The sequence below is a fragment of the Podarcis tiliguerta genome (assembly GCF_965153285.1).
Source record: "Podarcis tiliguerta genome assembly, chromosome: 3".
NCBI classification, from domain to species: Eukaryota; Metazoa; Chordata; class Lepidosauria; order Squamata; family Lacertidae; genus Podarcis; species Podarcis tiliguerta.
In genome coordinates, this window is record NC_139536.1 from 59368549 (window position 1) to 59389268 (window position 20720).

Sequence of the window (20720 nt, forward strand, 5' to 3'; positions counted from 1 at the left end):
ATAAAAAAATTCCTTCCAGTAGCACCTTCGAGACCAACTAAGTTAGTTATTAGTATGAGCTTTCGTGTGCATGCACGCTTCTTCAGATACGCTGAAACAGAAGTCACCAGACCCTTATGTACAGTGAGAGGGTGGGGAGGGGTATTACTCAGAAGGGTGGTGGGAATGGGTGATTGGCTGATAGGTGTGGAAAACCTGTTGACGACTGTGTCTGCAATTGGGCTTACAGGAAAAAGCAAGGGGTGAGATGGATAAAAATAGCTTTCTCATGTATAATGAGATCAGAATCCAATGTCTCTATTCAGACCAGATCTCTCCATGGTTTTAAGTTTGGTAATAAGTTGCAAATCAGCAACTTCTCTTTCCAGTCTATTTCTGAAATTCTTTTGTAATAAGACAGCTACTTTGAGATCTAGCTGATCTTAATCTACAAGTGCAGGTATCTTCATTGTATCATGGCTGGCAGATCACAACTCAGTACTTTTCAGTTATCTTCAGTAGTTAAAGTCTAGCTGTCCACCTTCTTAAAGAGCAAATTTTACTGGTAAGGAAACAGTTGCTGTGTTCTGATGACTATATGGGACTCATGAACTACAGTTTGCAATAGAATTTCTGTAGTTCCATTGTTTTTCAGATCACATTCAGGGACGTCTCCCGACAATACAGCTCCTCCTCCACCACCACCAAGGCCTCACCCTTCGCACTCAAGATCATCATCTTTAGATATGAACAGAACCTTCACTATTACTCCAGGTGGGCATAGTTCAGATTCTTTTATAGAGTCAGTTTATTTTATCCTTTCTTAAATCAAGTTCAGGGTCACTTGGGTAGTTCTCCTTTCTGTTTAGAATGGTACTGAATGTTCATGATGTTGAGACATTTGGGAGGAAAGGTTGTTTGTTTCGGTCATGTTTGCAATCTTGGGTGGAGGACGGTGTTAATATTGTGTCCTAAAATATAATTATTAATGGGAACATGTTACACAAGAGAAATTTTCACAGTATGTTTCAGCAGAAAGCCTACCTGAAGATTTAGATCTCTCTCCTGTCAGCTCCTGTCTCACTATTTTTTGCGGGAATCATCTGGAGCTGCAGCCAGTTTGTTGAAGTGTGCCTTACTTTCTCCTTCTTTCTGCTTGAGGCACGCCATCCTATACACGTTTGCTCAGAAGTGAGACCCCTTGAGTTCAGTGGGGTTTACTGCTGAGTAAGCGTTCATAGGATTGCATTCTGCGTGATCAAGATTACATAGGCTAATCTGTAGGAATTTTTTGAGTCAGTAAACTTGCCCGAAGGCCTAGGTTTGGAGCTTGCTGAGCCCCTTAAACCATGTAGCAATTAAAATACAGCAGCAAGCGACTGCTGACGCTTGACCCTGCTTATATCCAAACAACTGCTTGTTTTAAAGTACTTAGCCAAAAGTTGTTAACACAGCTGAAAACATATTTAGTGTTCTCTTCTAAATATTACTGCCTTGTAGGTCAACAGCAAACTGGAGCGATTGCCTACCCCCCTGCAGTGCCTCCAAGACCTCCACCCACACAGGTTATTCTTCGATTTCTGTTGAAATTGTAAATTAATTGCATCTTTTTAGTGGTGGTACCGATTTCTGTTAATAATATTGTAATAATCTCTTCATTGAATAGTTCCATCTCAGAACAGGGAAAAATGAAATGAAATAAATGTACAGGAAAACGATAATAAACAAAAACTACAGAATCCATAAAAATAAGTCCAATAAATATCCTGAACAATTCCATCATAAAACAGGGTAAGCTAAGCTGCACTGAGGACAATTTTCAATTTAACCAAATATCTGGCTAAAGAAAATGGAACATCCAGGCGTGTAAAATAACCTAATGGCATTTTGGGACGAGGTGATTGGCAAAATTGACAAAATCATCCACCAACACATTACAAAGATCTGAGAATTAGCCATAGTGAATTTGTTTATGAACCTGGACTTGATCACAAACCTTTCTTTAATAAAGGAGCAAATTTAACATCTTGGTACAAGATATGGCAAATATCTCTCACTGAAAAAATAACCAATAAATTGAGAATGGTGAGAGGAATTAAATGCACAGATACTTTTGTGAGAGAATGGTAGAAATGTATTGCTTTCACAAATATGCCAGAAAACAAAAGAAAGGTCTCTAGTGTATATGCTAATTTATGGATATAATCATAATTAGATTTTATTTGTAGTAATACTATCAACATTTTATGGGAATTGTCATCTAGAAATCATAAGCAGGGGCCTGTCACTTATTGAATTCTTAGTTTCTAGTCATCTACATCCCGTCATGTTTTTGTATTTCATAGGACATTATGTTCCAGGTATTCTGGAAAAAGGATTTTAATAATTACTTTAATAGTAATAAGTATTAAGCAATCAAATAACCTTCCCACCGCAGTTTGCATCTGGGGCACCCCTTTCCTACCTCTTTGTGTGAGAGACAATGATGGCCTCACTCTGTGCCAACAGACTCTCTCACTCTGTGGCTTCTGAGCAGCTTAACAACTTTTACCCCTGTTCTCCACCCTACCCAAGTTGTCACACTGAGTGGCATGAATCATTGTCTACATGCACCCACAGCAATAATATATATATATATATATATATATATATATATATATATATATATATATATAATAAAATATATATATAAAGGTTTTTCGTTTATATGGAAGAAAACAACTAACAAAATAAACATATGTCACATACATGGTGACAAATTATCCAGAATGTCTCCCCCTGTCATCTGCCTTAATTCAAATATGCCTTGAATATTTAGGTCAGAAAAGAACTCTGTTTACTTGGTTAGTATCCAAGCAAACTTTCTTATTTGAGCGAGTTTTTACATTAGTAAACTTTTTAAAAGTACCAACATAATCTGTGACATTGATTCTCTTCCTGTAGGCTGGAGCTCATGTTCACCGTTCATCAGATGCTGAAGGTCTAATAGCACACACCAGTACCTCACCTCAGCAAATACCAGAACAGCCAAACTTTGCAGATTTTAGCCAGTTTGAGGTTTTTGCTGCATCAGGTGTAAATGAAGAAGAGGATGATGAAACTGAGAAACAACCAGAGGTTTTGCAGGTTAGCATAGACATTATATTTTCTGGCCATATTATCTGAGTATCTGTTAATTGCTGTCCAGTTATATTCATGTGGTAGTGTTGAATGCCATTGCCCAGTAGACACTCGATAGTGTCCAGATCTGTTTTATCTGGGAAAGAGCATAGCTGGCACTTGAAGAAATATAAAAGCCTCATACAATAGCGTTTCTGAGGATTCTGGTACTTCTCAGTGTGATCAGGCTGTTAAAGGCTTCACTTTTAGTAGTTATATGTGAGCTTCCAGAGTGTGCATTTGGCTTCAGTTTAAATGTCTGATCTCATACCCATCCCCAAACCTGAAGATTATTTGAATCATTGCTTGCCATGATGCATTTTTGAGTTATTTCTGTCTGTAGGTAGAAAAAACACCTGATTCTGCTGGGCCTCTTAGAGTTGCCAAAGGTGATGGAAGACTTGAAGACAAAACAGTTTCTAGTACGCCTGCAAATACGGTATGTAAAATGTGCAGCATGAGAACAGGTATTTCTCAACACGAGAACTGGGGTTTTTAATTAACTGGGTAATGATTAAAACTGGGTGCTGGTGAAGTTTATTGCTGCATGTATTAAGACACCCTCTATAATCTTTCAGGGTAAAGGTACAACGCCTCTGGCACCGCCACCAAAGCCTATACGCAGAAGGCCAAAATCAGAAGATGAGCTGAGACCGGAAGCTGAGGAGCAAACACAGAAAACAGGTGTCATAGCTGCTGTTCTTGCTTCACAGCCATCTATTCCTAGGTAACCCAAGATGTGTATAAGTACCTCTGATAACAAGGCATTTTCGTTTTAAATAGAAAATATAGCCATTAGTAGCAAAGTATCTATGATATTTGAACCATTGAAATGCTAAGTAAAGCCACTGTGAACAAACTTGAATCCTAAACACAGTATAGAGTTTTAGAAAACTCTGATGCACAGCGTTTTGCATTATGTTACAATCTGCAAGAAATGTCTTTCCATGCATTTATTAAAATAGCATCAATAATCTAATTTCAATATTAGGTGTACCATTCGGTCTGTCACACCCTTGTTATAAACATTGCTGCATGCACTTGACAGTTTCATGGGTTTTCACTAAGCAAGAGAATTTAGCATTCTGCAATGTTCGTCAGAGACCCAAGGGGGACTAGTGAGGCTACTTTGCTGACCAAGGGCTTTGGATTTAATTCCTTATAAAGCTCCCTCTCCCTTCCCAAAGGCTGCTATTTATTGTTCTACTCCCAGGCTAGTCACCATGTCCTTCTCTTTTCCCTCTTTGCTTCATAACCAGTCCATGCTAAAAATATTCAGAAGCCATGTGTTTTAGCAGTTGAAGAAACCAGCGGCTACATTGCAGCAAAGAGGTTGCAATGTACCCCTGGTATGTGTATGATTCCTGAGCCTGTGGCTGATGGGAATGAAAAACATGAAAGCATCAAGTGAAAAAAAATGTTTTAGTTCTTGAAGGCTTAAAAGTCCAACTAAATTCTATGCAATCAGTGAAGGCTGAGATTTCTGTATGCAGTGAGTATTTGATTTGACCTGGGAGGTGTTCTAAGGGGGTAATTTAAGTAGATGGAACTTTGCTGTATCATGAGAAGTGTGGTGCATTTTTGACTTGGAGTTTAAACCAGCCTCAGCTTCATCTTTGACCTGCAGTATTAACATTGGACTACATGTGCAGGGCTGTTGTAAACCTAGCATCTCAGCACAGCTCTGCAAACTGTAGCAGGCATATATTACAGATCTGGTGACACCCTTTTGTGTGCATGGCTGTTTCGGCTCAGAAATAAAACAGAATATTATGCAAACTAAATAGATGGTTATGCATTGCACACAAATTGAGTATTAGCACTTTTTGTGGGGCCTGGGTTGCTTGGCAGAAAGAAATGTACAATTCTGGATACAAGCTTGAATTTGCAAGACAGCTTAATTCAGTTCAACCTGCAGTACAGGAAACATGCTAATTGATTCTAAGCTAGTAAAGAAAGCCATGGACCTGCATAAAAGCATAGTCTTTGTATGCACTGCCTTAGTTTCAAATAGCTTTGAAACACAAGGAAACTTCAAAGGGAGTTTTGAGATGCAATGCAAGGGAAAACCTGGGAAGTGTCACCAGGTTCATGCAACGTTTGTTGTAGCTCTGTAGGCTGTGGCCACTGACAGGAGAGGATGCCAGAATTCACATTTTTATTAATTGACATGCAACTAAATAATACATTAAAGAAACTTAAGGCATTGAGTAAAGTAATTAACTGATTTCAGAACAACTTTCTTGAGCCATTTGTCTACAAATAATAAGCACTTTCTGAATGTTGTTTCATGAACTTATCTCTTCAGATCGGTGGGAAAGGACAAGAAGGCTATTCAGGCATCAATCAGACGCAATAAAGAGACCAATACCGTTTTGGCCAGACTGAATAGTGAATTACAGCAGCAATTAAAGGTAAATGACATTTTAAAAAAATTAAACACACCTTTTTTCTGCACCAGATCTTTTGATTGGTTACCTTTTGAAGGCCGTAATCTTCAACTTTTCTAAAGTAAAAAACCTTTTATCCCAGCTTTCAACATAGGCCCACCCCACCCCAATTTTTGGATGATTCTGCAGCTTCCTTCATGAAGCAAAGGCAGGATTTTTGTTTTGGTTACTGATACGAGCCAAGTGTCTGCTATTTTAGTCTTCTTCCCCACCCCAGCCCAACACATGTGCACACTTCCCCCTTAAAAACTGCAGAAAATAAGTTGATTTAGATTTAGAAGAATTCTCCATGGCTATTTATATAAAATTATTACATAGTGTTGAGGATGTAATAGAGTTTTAACGTATTACAAACATTTGTGCTAGCCTATAGTAAAGATTACTGTAACCATTCCAACTAAATGTATGTTTGTTTATTGTGGTATCTCTTCATTTGTTTTATATAAATGGCAAATCTTTCCTTTGTAGGATGTTCTTGAAGAGAGAATTTCGCTGGAAGTTCAACTGGAGCAGCTTCGACCCTTCTCTCACTTATAAGCCAATTGCCATTAACTGTGAATTAATTAACTATGAAAGGGGAAATTGGGTAAAAGGCCTAATTAAAGACCCATATGTTCAGCTCAGTGCACTCTTAACATTTTTTTGTGATTGTTTTGTCCTCTGTCCACAGTTGTATTTAAGTAACTTTTATAATTTTAATACAAAGAATGGAATAATTGTTTCCTTGAATGTTCTATATATTGGCACTGCCAACCTTCCCATTTTGTTGGGAGGACACATTTTTAATTTGGAGCAAAGTTTGTACAGCTTCAGTGGCCTAGATCCCAAACTGAACTTGATTACCTTATGAATTTTCTATATTTCATGTCAAAGATCATGACTAAAAAACATCCCAGATATCTACTTTTTAAACACAGAAGCACATGCTTTTACACACCTTTCTTTTGATTGTGTAAGAGAAGGTTAACCAGCTGTGGTCATCAGTTTTTCCTTTCCCGAGTCACACTTTGCAACCCATCTGAAATTTCAGGCAGCCATTTTGATTCATTTTGCGCCTTCCAAGTGCCACAAATACCCTATTTTTTGTTTTCATACTACCTTGCCATACCAAATGCATTTGGTTGTCTTTTCCTCTTTATGTACTTTGTATGTGGCCACAGCTTGACATTTGTTTCAATGTTTCCATTCATGACTGTCATTTTTCAGCATGCACATAAGTGCATACCTTCTGTGAAAGGATTGGGTTTGATCTCTCTGCCATGCACATTTCCTGAACACCACCCGTAGTTGCATGCTTTGCACATTTACCCTTTTATTAACTGGCACATCCAACAGACTTTACTGTAACACACTATGGTCAATAAATGTGTCAGTACCTCAACTCTTCTTTCCCAGTCCCCTGAAAACTATTTTTGTTCCTCAGAAGGTTCGCTTCATCTCTCCAAGCCTTATTCTTCTGGCTTGCAGACAGGCTTCATTAACACAGTTTCCTGAGTGTATCCTGCTATTCAGGTTGATGTACTGTATTAGGATTTGTTGTATATTGTATAATACACACCTTTTGATCTCATATGTAAATTTGCATTAATGCTGACTAACAGCAGATATTCTATTTAATGGCTTATTCTGGCTGTGGGATCATAGATGTTAAACTGCATGGATGTATCTCAGCAGAATCAGAACTAGCAATTGTGTGATTTTTACACCAATAAAACAGCACAATATTTTAACTTGGGTGGATCCTTTTAGTTTGGCTTAACACACTGAATTAGGTTGCTTTTTTTCATGAGCCTGCAAATAGGATTTTGCACTGAGTATTTGGTTATGAAGAAACCATAATGCTAAGACTACTTTGGCCACCATGTTGGCCAATTGGCTTGCCCAGCCAGCAGAACAAACTTAACACTCACACGACAGGATTCCTCCCCTTTCCCTCCAGAGTAGATTTTGGTGGCATGTGGAGCTGAGTAGAAAGGGAAGTCCACTTATGTGCTATGGGAGATTTATCACCCTAAATCAAACATTAGGGAAAAGTCAAACAAAATAAAAAATTCATGGTATGTGTCAAAGCAGGAAAGAGACTCAAAGCAAAGAGTGAGAAAGAATAAACATTTGTAACTGCATGCATTAATAGACATCTAACAACACACTAACAATTTCTATCTACTGTACAGCAAGGAGAAATACTAAGTCACAGCAAATGTACTTTACTGTAGACAGGGGCAGGGAACTAGGTCTAGCCATCTGGATCTCTGGCTTCCCCCATGCTACAAAGGAAAATTCAAGCCTAAATAGGGTTTGAAGTTCCCACCAATCATCTGATCAGTGCTGACTTCAAGCTCCACTTTCTGCAAGGGGCAGCTACACAGCTGATCCCAGCAACTTTGAAGTCATCACCTGTCAGCTCTGTTTTCTACTGATGCACTACTATCTACAAAATTCTCAGTGGGGGGAACTCAGTAGCACAACCAATCCCAGCTGGCTTGCCAAGGTGCAATCAGGAGTGCACTATTAAGGCTCCGGATTGTGTGTTGGCAGTTTTGTGTCCATTTGGCCCTCACCAGACATCACTCATGACATTAAGTGTCAGGGAAACAGCCCCACTGGCCAAATGAGGCCCTTGGTCAGCCTGATTTCCCCATGTCTGTTGTAGACACTGAACGGTTGCCTTTTTCTTTTGGGAGCTGCAGTTACAAGCGGCAGGAAGGTGAGGTAGTAAATAAAGCTGGGAAATTTTAAGAACAATTTACATTATCTTCAATATTGCAGATAATTGCCCTTTGCAGTGCAGAAAGCCATATAAACTTGTCATGGTCCTCTGTAGAACAAATCATTTGACACCTGGGACTTTGCAGAAGAAAAGCATTCTTGATATCTGTAAAAATAATAATAATAATCTGATTTCTGAAAGATTATAAATAAGGATCAGTTTTCAAGCTAAGACGGGAGATCATGTAGCAATATGTGCAGTGGTGAAAGCTTGACCCATTTATGGTGTTCCATGCATTGCATTCCCTACAGAAATGGTGACCTGTAAAGCAGGCCTTGTTGCCATTCAGTAACACCTTTCTTATCCCACTACTCAATTAGTATTGCACTTTTCCTCATCCCTGGTTTTAGTCTGCATGCAGATACTGAAAAAGGGAAGTTTGTACAAAGTGGTTTGTACAAGACCAGCAAATGCATCTTTCCACTGCAGTGAATAATGTGGAGATTTACAGCACTCTGTGTTATTTCTGACAGGCATTGTTACATTACCTGTGTTAAAACAGTTTGTACTTTTGCATTGCCCTGAGTTCTTCTGATGGAAGGGTAATTCACCAGAGGCTCCTGGAGGGCACAGAGCACCTTTGGAATGGAGACCCCTACCATAGTCCACAGGCAGAGCCACGCAAACTTCCTGCTTCCTGCAGGAGGAGCCAACACCATCTCCCAGACCAGCTGTACCAGTGAGCCGATAGCCAGGGTCTGTTCACTTATTAAGAAAAAATTAAGCCCCTAATCGTTTTGCTAGCCCCTTCTGTCCTTTAAATATAGGGATTACTGGGGCTGCTCAGCATCCGTTAGAAGAGCAATATCCTGTCCTTGCACAGAGTTTTGAGAAGTTTGCCTGGAGCAGCAGCTTCCACAGATTTCAAGGCATTCAGAAAAGTTGTTGTCTATACTTGCTGGTATAATAGTTCTTTCCCCTTGGATCTAAGGATACTGAGCAGCTATCTTTCCTAAACATGCATTCGGATTGTGGACCTCACCATGCAACATTCTTAGGTATTTATTTTCTTGGTTTTAAAGTAAGCAAGCACTTGGAAAGCCTTAAGACAGTAATGGAGACTTTCCAGCAAAGGCATTCTGGAGCTTCTGTGGATCTCCTAGAAGAAGCATATGATAGATTTTTTCCGTCTCCAGAAGCCCTCCAGAAAACTATGATGGGTTTCTGAGGGCAACTGTCATTAACACAAGCTCCTATTGCAGAATTCACCTGCTGTTAGGCAATCAGCTTTGGCAGAAAAAGAATACCATCTCATCTGCACTTGATACACATTAACCTCTATTTCCCTAACTATTGCAACTGGTTTTAATTTTAACAGAAGCTCAAGAATATCCAGGTGACCCTGCAATGCTAGCTAAGTATTTGGTATGGGGAGTCATTTTGTTACAATATTACAATTTTAATTTGAAATACATTTTTTTAAAATATCCTGACAGATTTTGTGCCATGTTTATATCATTTTAGGGTAGGAGAAAACTCACATTTGGAATCTGGAATATCTTCAACCAGGAGTTGATGAAGTGTTACCACTGCCAAGAACTGGTGAGTAACGTGTGAGATGCGTTCGAATGGCTTGTAAGAGATGCTGCGCTGTGAGATAACAAGTATATCGTTGAAAAGGAAGAGGCTAAGATCATGGGTGTGCTCATACAGCCTGCCAAAATTGAAAACAAAGGATTAGTCTTCCATGTTAGACTTCAGAGAAACAAACACAGATATTAATCAGTAGTATATTAAGCTTTTGAAAACGTTTAATTGGAAAAAAAAATCAGTAACCCTGTACTTGTTAAAGTGTAACTCTTAATTCAGTGTGCTTATTTTAGTCTCAAGCTAATTTTTCTGCTAATTTTTCAGTTTTAAGCATTAGAACTTGTCCTGCAACACATTCCTGAAAGTAATGGCTCTTTCTTAGAGGATCAATCAATAAGCCAATGGCTAATAAAAATATATTTTTTTTTCTGTTAGAAGGAATGATCTCTGGGCCACTGATACAATTAAAGCAATACTCAGAGGCAATTAGAAGGCATTAACCACAGAGTGTCCTGTCCCACCCAAAAGCTTAGACTTCATTGCCGGTTAGTTCATCATTAGCACTGTTCATTTCTGAGGAAAGAGTTCACCCAATTCTGTGCAAAGAAAGAAATCAATGCATCTAAGTGGTAGGTTCTCCTTTATTAACTGAAGAATTCATGTGCAGACAATTCATAAACATAACAGTCCTCAGCTACAAATAATAAACTATGCAAAACAGATTTAGCAACCAGTCATTGAAAGGCATCCTTCATTTTTCTTCCTCTACCCTCCTCTTATTTTATCTACCTATTTACCTGAACGGCATATGGACTCTCTCTGAGCAGCAGTTTAGCTGGGCTACATCTTGCATCGTAATTAGATACCTATTGGCTTTCAGTAACTTCTGTGGATTAAACATGAAAAGATTTAAAAATATTTGGATAAATTTTGATTATTTTTGTTTAGTTGTCCTCGGCTGCTGATGTATGTTAAATCACACACTTCTGTTAAACATCGGGAGGAAGGTTATACATGTCCCTTTACCCCAATGATGTGCTTTGTATCCACGAAGGCACACAGTTTCACAGACAAAAATTGCCTATGCCGCATATTCTATCTCCTAGAATCAGCTCTTCCCAAATGCATTTGGGTTCACTATGCCATAGCCATGTGTTCTTTTAATACTTACCTTGTGCTTCATTTTTGAGGAAACTACTACTTTTACAAAGTAGTTACTTTTCCTTTGTTATTCACAAGCACAACCTACTCCATGGCAAATTATTCTGCCTTTACCACACAAATACATGCATTTCCTCTATATCACACTACGTTTGTCAATACAAAGTACTTACAGGACATCCTTGGATGCGTCTTTGTGTAGTTAATATCTGATCATCTCTGCCAACGTTCAGTTTTAGCTAGAAATTTAGTGTGGTAAACATAAGGTGAGTTAGCTTCTGAAGGATGAGGATGAGAGGAGAGATCTTATCTGTAATGCTCTTAGCCAAACATCCTTCAAGGGCGCTCCCATAGGTAGTTCCCCATTTGCAAAATGCCCTCTCTGGTGAGATGTGACTTGTCTTACTCATCATTAACTTTCTGGGGGAACTTTTTTAAAAAATAAATGTTTACTCAGCCATTTGATGGCTGAAAGATGCTTTTCCTGGCAACCTTGAAGTAATTAGTTGTGAGGGTGTGTGGATGTTTTTAATTGTATTATTTACGATTTTAGTGTTTGCTGCCCTGAGCCTCTCTGGGAGGGAGGGCAGGATAAAAAAACCTCCAACATATCCTATATTCCTGTTTGCAACATTTAAGGCAGAGAGAGGAAACTTATGTCCTCAAGACTCCAAAACCCAGCAGCTCCAGCGGCTTCTGGAGGAGCCACAAGTTCCCCATCTGCGCCTGCTGCCTTCATTACATACCTTTAGGTGCCAGATGAAAAAAATTCTATATAACCAGGCCTTGAGCTGAATTCTATGGCCTTTTAAATGTGTTTGCGGGAGGGGGTTATTGGTTTGTTTTGGTCCTTTTTTTATTATGTATTTTGTGTTCTCATTTTGTATTTTTATGTTGTGAACTGCCCTGTGATATTTGAATAAGGGGTGGTATAATAATAATAATAATAATAATAATAATAATAATAATAATCCAAAATCAAAACTTGAATTACGTTGGCTCTCCCCAATCTCAACTTACTACTGAGTGCCTTAGTGATCCCTGCAAGATCGTCATGCTAAAACAAATGTAGTAGACAAACCTGATCTAAGTAATCCTTGAACTGTTTCATTTGCTTAATTGCGGGAGTCAGCTCTTCACGGTCAGTGTGTTCTGGAGGAGTGTGAAGCCTCAGAGCATACAGGAGCGTGACGTACTCTTCAATCCTCTTAGATGGGCACAACAGAAATTCTTGGAGGCTACGTGTTACATAGATGCACTTAATCCATGCTTTAATTAGAAAAGTAGCAAATTGCATTGCATGTCCCAAGATCAACAAAGGTATGTCAAGCCATATTTTAGGGGCCTAGTGTAGCAGGTAAGACATAGGTTCTGTGGGTAGGAGGTTCACAAGTCCAGGAAGTAAGCAGTTTGGCTGTTCTCGATGAGGTCACACTCTTTTTGAAGGGATTGCTATGTTGAAGAAACGGGTAGCAGGGAACCCTTAGGCCATGGGGTAAAATGCAGCCCTCTAGCCCTCCCTATCAGGCACTCTAAACACTCCTCAGGCCATGTCCTTCATGCGCCCTGCTTCACACCCTCCATGCTTTTGCCTGGCTGGAATGTACCTTTCAACTCAGATAATGCCTCTTTGCTTGTCTAGATGGAGAATAGAGACAAGTGTGTACATAGTAACTAGCCTACTGCACAAAGGTAAAATGTACGTATGTTGCTCTGCCCATTTTTGCCTCTAGCATATACAAAACACCCATGCTTTGGCAGTGTCCTCCTTCCTATTTTAAACTACAAGACTTTACCTTCTCATAGTAGTAGCAACAGTCTTGTCATGTCTCTTCAGAAAGGCACGAAATACTGGAATAGTCTCCCTGCACTGTGAAAGCAAAAGGTTTTGACCATCAGTGTGATGTAATCCATAAAACTATGGACCAAATAAGGAGCAAACAGCCGCATTTCCATAACCCATTTCTGTGGGCTGCTGTGGCACACCTTGTCCTTTGCCTCCAGCACTGAGGCAGACTTGAACCTTAGTCTCCGGCTCACAGTGGTGTCAGCATGTGGTAAGTAGCTGCTCAGTAAATATGGGCAGCCCAAAGACATTTTGGTAAGGCTGTGAAGCTGCAGACACCTCTTGTACTTTGGGGTTTAGTCAATGTTAGTTTTACACACTGCAGACCCACTGAGATTAATGGACAAGCCTAATTTAGGCAAGTTAGAATGTAGTTGGGTACAACACTTAGTTTCCCTTTCAATATTGAAAGTTGAGGCTGGTGAAGGCCTTTCCCACGATGCACCTTGAACTGTTGTGACACAAATCCTCGGGAGGATAGGGCTCTGAGATGCCAGATTGACAAGGCTGAGTGGGAAGGGAACTTCCAAATTACATACTTTGTGCACAGATTACTGGGCTATTGCACTCCAGTATTCCCAACCCCATTATATCATGCAGTAGAAGAACACAGCCTAGGATCATCATGGAAATTGCATCATGTTAAGACTATCTACAGGGCATGGTGGGCAGAAAGCAGTGAAACAAATACGGACATGTAATCCAGTTTGCATAAGGTAACTTTATTATTTTCCTGATTGCATCTAATTTTTAATGATGGAAAATATACCAATTAATGTAAAAATTAGAACTAAAATCACAATAAAACAGGACTTACTCAAAATTCAGATCTCATTAATTTTTAATAAACAAACATTCCTATAACCGATTACTTGCTTACAGATCTAAGCTTTACTTTTTCTTTTAACAGAATATAGCATAAATATACTTTTCCAAAGATATTTAAATGCACTTTAATATTTAGTTACTATTTGTTGGATGCTGCTTTGGATAGGGAGATATGTGAGCATGGCAGTTTAAAAAAATAAATGTTACAGTGGAAGGAGTGTCTGACTTAGAGTAATGAATGTTTGGTGTGTTCTTACCTTGTCTATAGTTTTCAGAATTACTGCATAATTGTTGAAGAAGTTTGTGTATGTTTGAAGTTGCTGGCAAAATTGAATGAACAGGTCTCCTAATTTTTGGGCTGGGTTCCATTCATTAAGTCTTTGTGTTAACTCATCTGAAAACCACCTGTGTGAAACAGACAGAAGGGTGTTTCTCTCTTCCTATCAGGTTCCAGGCAAGTTCCAACAGATAGTGATGATGACAACATGTTTTCCTGCAAGCCGAGTGACATAAATATCAAGGCTGCAAGGTTAATGTGAAGTTATGCTGTTGTCTGGTCCACCCTAGCATCTTACTATATAGGTATGTCCTGTGGTAAGCTGGCCATCCGTAACATCTTCCACCCCCAAGCACTGAGAAGAATTTCAGCAGACAATCAGAAATATGGGGAACAAGGTGAATGAATAGGATTTACATCACCACTTTACAAGCTAGGAAGCCCTTCTAAAAGTTCAATCCTATGCATGTATACTTAAGCATTCATTCCAATGTTTTAAATGGTACATTGTCCCAGGTAAGTGTGTAGGATTGCTTCCTGACCTCCCAAGTGGTGACAATCAGATCTTGTTGGCCTAAAGTCTCCTCATACCCTGCCTGGGGTTAATGAAAATTAGAATCCAGCAAGAAAGACATGGAAAGCATAAGGTTCTTTACTCGCTTGGTTACATCAGTACTGTCACATGCGGTGGCGCCATTTAGTCACTTCTGATAATATTTCTGTGTACAGTTCTGTGTTTGATTTTTGAGGAGTCTTCTGCATTAAATCAGCTGTAATAAACACACGTCCTCCTATAAACCCTCAACACATTTGATAACTTGCCTAACCAGCCATTTGTTAAGTCTTTAAATGTTCCAGGCAGACGCCTCTAGGAAATAAGTTACATCATATGTATAAACTGAGTCCTTGCCAATAGAAACTTGTCTTTAAGGGTGCAACTTTCCACTGGGCCACGGGAAGCACAATCAAGGAGATGCCAGTACAACGGGGACACATGAGGTTGTTCTCATACTATCTTAGCAATGTTCTCATATTGTCTTATGCCTACAGCCATGTCCATCCTACAGAGCCAAAGGTGGCTTACTGGGGTCTCTCCAGATGTGGCTGGAGTACAATTACCATCAGTGGTGCTACCATCTCTGGAAGATTGAGGGGACCAGACACAATGTTCTGACATTACACGGGGGGCCCTCTGAACATTAAGGGGGGGGGACACAGTGCCTCAGCCCCCAGGAGCTGGTACCCTGGATTACCACCATCCCTGACCACTGGCCATGCTGATGGAAGTTGGAATCTATCAACATCATCAGTTGGTTAGGGAGTGGTGCTGATAATGCTAAGTTTTCCAATCTGATCCCCATATGGCAGATGTTTTCAACCTTTCCAAGTCCACAGCTCCCTTGACCAACTACATTCTTTCTGCGGCACCCCTGTGGGCCTCAGCAGCCCAGTTATGTCACCCCTTGCCTGCAGAGTTGGCAGACTCTCATCCTTTTTCAAACACCCTCCCTTGTGGAATGTTCCCTCAGCCTCCTCTCCCCTCTCCTTGGGAATCCTCCGGGCAGCTGCTGCTGCTGCTGTTCCTGGTCTCTGAGCTGCTCCCACTGCCCCCAAAGAGAGGTGCCTTCTCACACTGCCCCGCAGGGGCCTGGGAAGCACCCCCTGGCCAGCCCTAGAGGCACCATTTGCCTGGAGAGCTTGTAGCCAGAGCTGCTGCAACAAACAGCTGTGCAAGCCTTTGGGAGGCGGAGACACAAGAGGGCACCAGAGGATGAAGGGAAGGAAAGAAAGAGGGCCTGCAGCACCCCTGACCATCATTCAAGGCATTCCAGGGTGCTACAGTACACTGGTTGAAAACCACTGCCATGTGGGACAACTGTATATTCCTGCATTGCAGAGGGTTGGATTAGATGATCCTCAGGGTCCCTTCCAAATCTACAGTTCTATAATCATCTGAAGAGGCCACAGGTTCCCCAGTCTTGGATTTATTTTTAAATTTTTTTGGTATAAAGTTTTGTATTCCTATTTTATTTTATAATGTATGCAACAAAACAGACATCATAATAATAACCACAGACAAAAATTCAAAGGTGAAAATATACATGTAGAATGAGTAGTTTGAACACCAGCTAAAATACTGAAGTCCAAGTAAAGACTATCAGCTTTATCAGATCATCAAGCATAGTTCCAGATTTGCAAGGCTTATGATGACCCCAGTCTTGTTTTTAGCTAAATAACATTAGTTCCTGTACTGAATGAAGCTCACAGCTTCCCATGGCTGCGTTTCTCTTGTTGGTAATAATGAAATTCTGTTAAATGTGTCTACAAGTATGTCTGGTCACAGGTATATTAAATGATCCATGTCTAATAATTTCAGAAATTGTTGTTGTTTAGTCGTTTAGTTGTGTCCGACTTCGTGACCCCATGGACCAGAGCACGCCAGGCACTCATGTCTTTCACTGCCTCCCGCATTTTGGTCAGACTCACGTTTGTAGCTTCGAGAACACTATCCAACCATCTCGTCCTCTGTCGTCCCCTTCTCCTTGTGCCCTCCATCTTTCCCAACATCAGGGTCTTTTCCAGGGAGTCTTCTCTTCTCATGAGGTGGCCAAAGTATTGGAGCCTCAGCTTCACGATCTGTCCTTCCAGTGAGCACTCAGGGCTAATTTCCTTAAGAATGGATATGTTTGATCTTCTTGCAGTCCATGGGACTCTCAAGAGTCTCCTCCAGCACCATAATTCAAAAGCATCAATTCTTCGGCGATCAGCCTTCTTTATGGTCCAGCTCTCACTTCCATACATCACTACTGGGAAAACCATGGCTTTAACCATACGGACCTTTGTTGGCAAGGTGATGTCTCTGCTTTTTAAGACGCTGTCTAGGTTTGCCATCGCCTTTCTCCCAAGGAGCAGGCGTCTTTTAATTTCGTGACTGCTGTCACCATCTGCAGTGATAATGGAGCCCAAGAAAGTAAAATCTCTCACTGCCTCCATTTCTTCGCCTTCTATTTGCCAGGAGGTGATGGGCCCAGTGGCCATGATCTTCGTTTTTTTGATGTTGAGCTTCAGACCATATTTTGCGCTCTCCTCTTTCACCCTCATTAAAAGGTTCTTTAATTCCTCCTCACTTTCTGCCATCAAGGTTGTGTCATCTGCATATCTGAGGTTGTTGATTTTTCTTCCGGCGATCTTAATTCTGGCTAGGGATTCATCCAGCCCAGCCTTTCACATGATGAATTCTGCATATAAGTTAAATAAGCAGGGAGACAAAATACAGCCTTGTCGTACTCCTTTCCTAATTTTGAACCAATCAGTTGTTCCATATCCAGTTCTAACTGTAGCTTCTTGTCCCACATAGAGATTTCTCAGGAGACAGATGAGGTGATCAGGCACTCCCATTTCTTTAAGAACTTGCCATAGTTTGCTGTGGTCAACACAGTCAAAGGCTTTTGCATAGTCAATGAAGCAGAAGTAGATGTCTTTCTGGAAGTAGATGTCTTTCAGAAGTAGATGTCTTTCAGAAATCCTGCATTCCAAATCCCAATCACGTCTACTTTGTTTAGAATTCAGGCCTTCAGTGTTGGGATATTATTTTTTCAAGAATCTAAATGTGCTTCAGAACAATCAGTGAAACTTACCTATTCAGTTGTAGGATGTTCAAGATATCAGAGAAGATTGTCTGAACATTGGCATAGCTTAGGATGACTCGATGTGAGGCCAGCGCAGCCTTTAGCGGTTTAACATAAACATCTCGTACAATTTCCAGCATGTTCACATAGTTCCTCTCACTTAAGAGAAGTTCTCTGGCAAAGCTTTTGCGCTTCTCTATCTCTTTATCAAGTTTGCTGGTCTGAAAGCCCAAGATACATTAGAAACAAATCAGTAACACTTTTTAAAGGGGTTTTGTTTTGTTTCAGTAGCTGGGATATGACCTGAGTATATTTAAAAGTTTTGATTATAATTTTCTAAGGGATCCCAGTTTGTTATTAAGGTAAGCTAAATATATAAATAAGCAAGCGGAAAAGAAGACCATAAAGGTTTGTGTTACCTGAAAAGCTTCTTAGTCTGTAGCGCTATACCCATTCACCTGGAAAGAAGCCCCATGAACTCGATGCAGCTGACTTCTAAGTAATGTATAAGACTGCGCTGTTACTTTGTTCTCACGGGTAATATCATTAAATATTATTATGCTGCTACATAGATTTATGCTGAGAATATAAACTGAAGCTATTCTCAAACAGATTCAGAAATACACTTGCTTTATAGCTACAGAAACAGGCTTCATTTGTACTGCACCAGCTAAACAGCAGCCATTGCGGCTGTAAGTTTCTGTACTCAAAGGTCACTCATCATCACGTTACCAATTAGAGCACAGAACCTAAGTGGGAACACTTTTTAAAAATATAAAATTATACACTGTCTGTCTCCCAGTCATGAGATATGAGGGAGTTATTAACATATATTTAAATAAAACAGAAAAACACAATGAACATCATTGGACACGTGAACTCAAACTACTTTATATGCATTGCTTCACTTATCTTAGAGCAAGCTGTTCAATCCTGTCCAAGAACTGTGTTCCAAAACAAAACGAGGAAGTATTTGAAGAACTATGGAAGTTGCCCAAAGCTAACAAGCGGCTCTTTTGTACCTTAACTGACAGACCAAGGCTTGCTTCTGGATTGCTTTCAGTTGTCAGAACCTGGCTTTTGAGTTCTTCCTTTTTATTACATTTCCTCATCAGGAAGCGTGATAGAAATTCAAAAGGGTTTTCCTAAGAAATCATAAAAGGTTAACGTATGGCAGTATGCATGCCACCCCTTTCCCAAGCATAGACAGTCAATGGTCATATCAGCTAATAAGAGATAAACTGTAGTCCGTATATCACTTTTAAATTAAATTAGATTTGCACAGTCCCATAGCAATAAATGGAGCCTGCACAACAACAGTATTTCATGGCCTGGTCTGATAAAGCAGCCTCCTGTTGCTTCAGTTAATAGTCAAGAGGATTTTTCAGTTCAGGAAGCACTCAGGAGGCTGAGTGCCACAAAATGGAAAGGAAAAACAGACACCCACACACCATCCTCGGCTATCTCTCAACAATAAGTTCAGTTCAACTCCACGCCCCACAAAATTTCAAAGAAATTCTAAAGTGCCCCAAGAAAGAAGCAGAAAATTGAAACTCACTTCTACAGGTGAATAAAAGTTTTGAGAAACTGAAGGCCAGGTTTCAGCACAGCTAATAAAAGTTTCTAAAAAGAGGAGACCTCTTATCCATAAGCCTGCCAATTAGGGTCTTGGCAATGAGAATATTCTCTGCTCCCACCAATGTTACAGTCCATTAAATTGGCTTAAATACAGCACAATAGCCTCTGGAATGGGAACAAGCTTCAAAAATCAAAACTGAGGGGCATAACCATTATACTTAAATAGAATAAGCTTATCTTACATCGTTTCCTCTTGAGAGTTCAACTAATCCTTCAACCAAAACCTCGGCTATTCTTTGCTTTTCTTGAACATCTGACCAGCTCACAGCATCAAACATAATTTGACCTGCACATAAAACAGTTACACATTAGTCACTTTTAAGATGCAACAGACTTGCCATTAAAGATGGAGTCAATTTTATTTCATCTATTTATTTTGGACAGCTAAGGGGGATCCACAGCAAACTAGATTATCTGCACAGGTGTAGCATGCAATTGACAGCAAGGCCGACACAATTGCTCTGGCTAATCATCAGTTCCAAGGCACCAGCTCACTGCTCAAATGCATTATTGCATTGGTGTCGCAGCTGATCATATGCTAGCCAGAGCTTTCCACATGACCTAATCGCTGGTAGATCCCACCATGAAGTGATGCTAACCTTTCTTAGGTGAAATTGATTATCTTTCACTTTAGTACCCAAGGAATGAATATGACCACATCCAGCTTTAATTGCACTAGTCAATCAAGTAGCAGGAGTAGGTCAGGACCTTCAAGAACATACAAGACTTAAATTCCACAAACTTCAGGAACACCCAGTGTATTCAGGCAAATTACACTGCTGTGTAGTCCTACATACAAGTAGGGGTCAATGACACAGTAAGTACACAAACCTACTTCAGCAAACAAGCCATGTGTCTTTATGTAGCAGAGGAAAAACACTGGATTGCTTTCGTCCTCAAACAGATTACACTAAACCCTGCTGCTAAGGAGGGACATTTCTCATAATTTCTCATTAATCTATTTGACCAACTTGAGCATATTTAGGAATGTAAGCAAGGTAACAAGGAACAACATTTAGGCTGCCTTACTGACTCCACCTGATTATATGATACTGTATTTTGGTTAAACAAAAAACCAAGAGTTAGCAGATATGGGTTAGTATCTTTGAACAAAAGGGTTTTTTCCACCCTCTTGAGTGGAAATTGCAGCCCAACATATAAGATGCTTAAGCATCTCACTTTTAAGCAGTGCACACAGGCAAGTTTCCTCCAAAAAGAGAAAAATATACCATCCAGGCTAACTATGATCTAGGCCACAGCTGCGGGAAATTCCCTTATTCCAGCGCTGTTTCCTGCTGCTATCCCAGATTGTTAGATATCCCATAGACTGTCCTTGGGACAGGTGAGGCTGCTGATTCCTTATTTTCAAATCTGAAAGTTGACAGCTATGATCTAGGCTAACCACAAATACAAGCTCATTGTTCATGATTGGGACTTGACCGAATGGGACCAC

The 20720-nt window shown here is 40.0% G+C and overlaps 2 protein-coding genes and 1 long non-coding RNA gene across 17 annotated transcripts in view; 2 read left to right on the forward strand and 1 right to left on the reverse strand.

Moving 5' to 3' along the window:
* The window catches only part of REPS1 (RALBP1 associated Eps domain containing 1), a 37048-nt gene extending 29730 nt beyond the window's left edge, over nt 1-7318 (forward strand). For 10 of the 15 annotated variants that reach the window (XM_083434909.1, XM_083434906.1, XM_083434900.1 and 7 more), the window contains 7 exons: nt 635-753; nt 1480-1544; nt 2923-3105; nt 3482-3577; nt 3717-3865; nt 5447-5552; nt 6057-7318. In XM_083434909.1, coding sequence (XP_083291035.1) covers nt 635-753; nt 1480-1544; nt 2923-3105; nt 3482-3577; nt 3717-3865; nt 5447-5552; nt 6057-6125 — 787 coding nt within the window. In that variant the 3' untranslated portion in view covers nt 6126-7318. The remainder of the gene's footprint in view (nt 1-634; nt 754-1479; nt 1545-2922; nt 3106-3481; nt 3578-3716; nt 3866-5446; nt 5553-6056) is intronic. The other 5 variants (XM_083434904.1, XM_083434903.1, XM_083434902.1 and 2 more) reach the window with 1 other exon arrangement.
* The window catches only part of ECT2L (epithelial cell transforming 2 like), a 31551-nt gene continuing 16113 nt past the window's right edge, over nt 5283-20720 (reverse strand). The window contains exons 13-22 of the mRNA XM_083434833.1: nt 19450-19553; nt 18652-18774; nt 17639-17850; nt 13981-14128; nt 12846-12919; nt 12131-12287; nt 11223-11288; nt 10686-10774; nt 9840-10012; nt 5283-8463 (exon numbers count right to left, since the gene is read on the reverse strand). Coding sequence (XP_083290959.1) covers nt 8324-8463; nt 9840-10012; nt 10686-10774; nt 11223-11288; nt 12131-12287; nt 12846-12919; nt 13981-14128; nt 17639-17850; nt 18652-18774; nt 19450-19553 — 1286 coding nt within the window. The 3' untranslated portion in view covers nt 5283-8323. The remainder of the gene's footprint in view (nt 8464-9839; nt 10013-10685; nt 10775-11222; nt 11289-12130; nt 12288-12845; nt 12920-13980; nt 14129-17638; nt 17851-18651; nt 18775-19449; nt 19554-20720) is intronic.
* On the forward strand, nt 8766-13679 carry LOC310675048. The gene is made up of 3 exons (XR_014509887.1): nt 8766-9723; nt 9823-9904; nt 12178-13679. It is a non-coding gene; the product is annotated as an uncharacterized lncRNA (long non-coding RNA).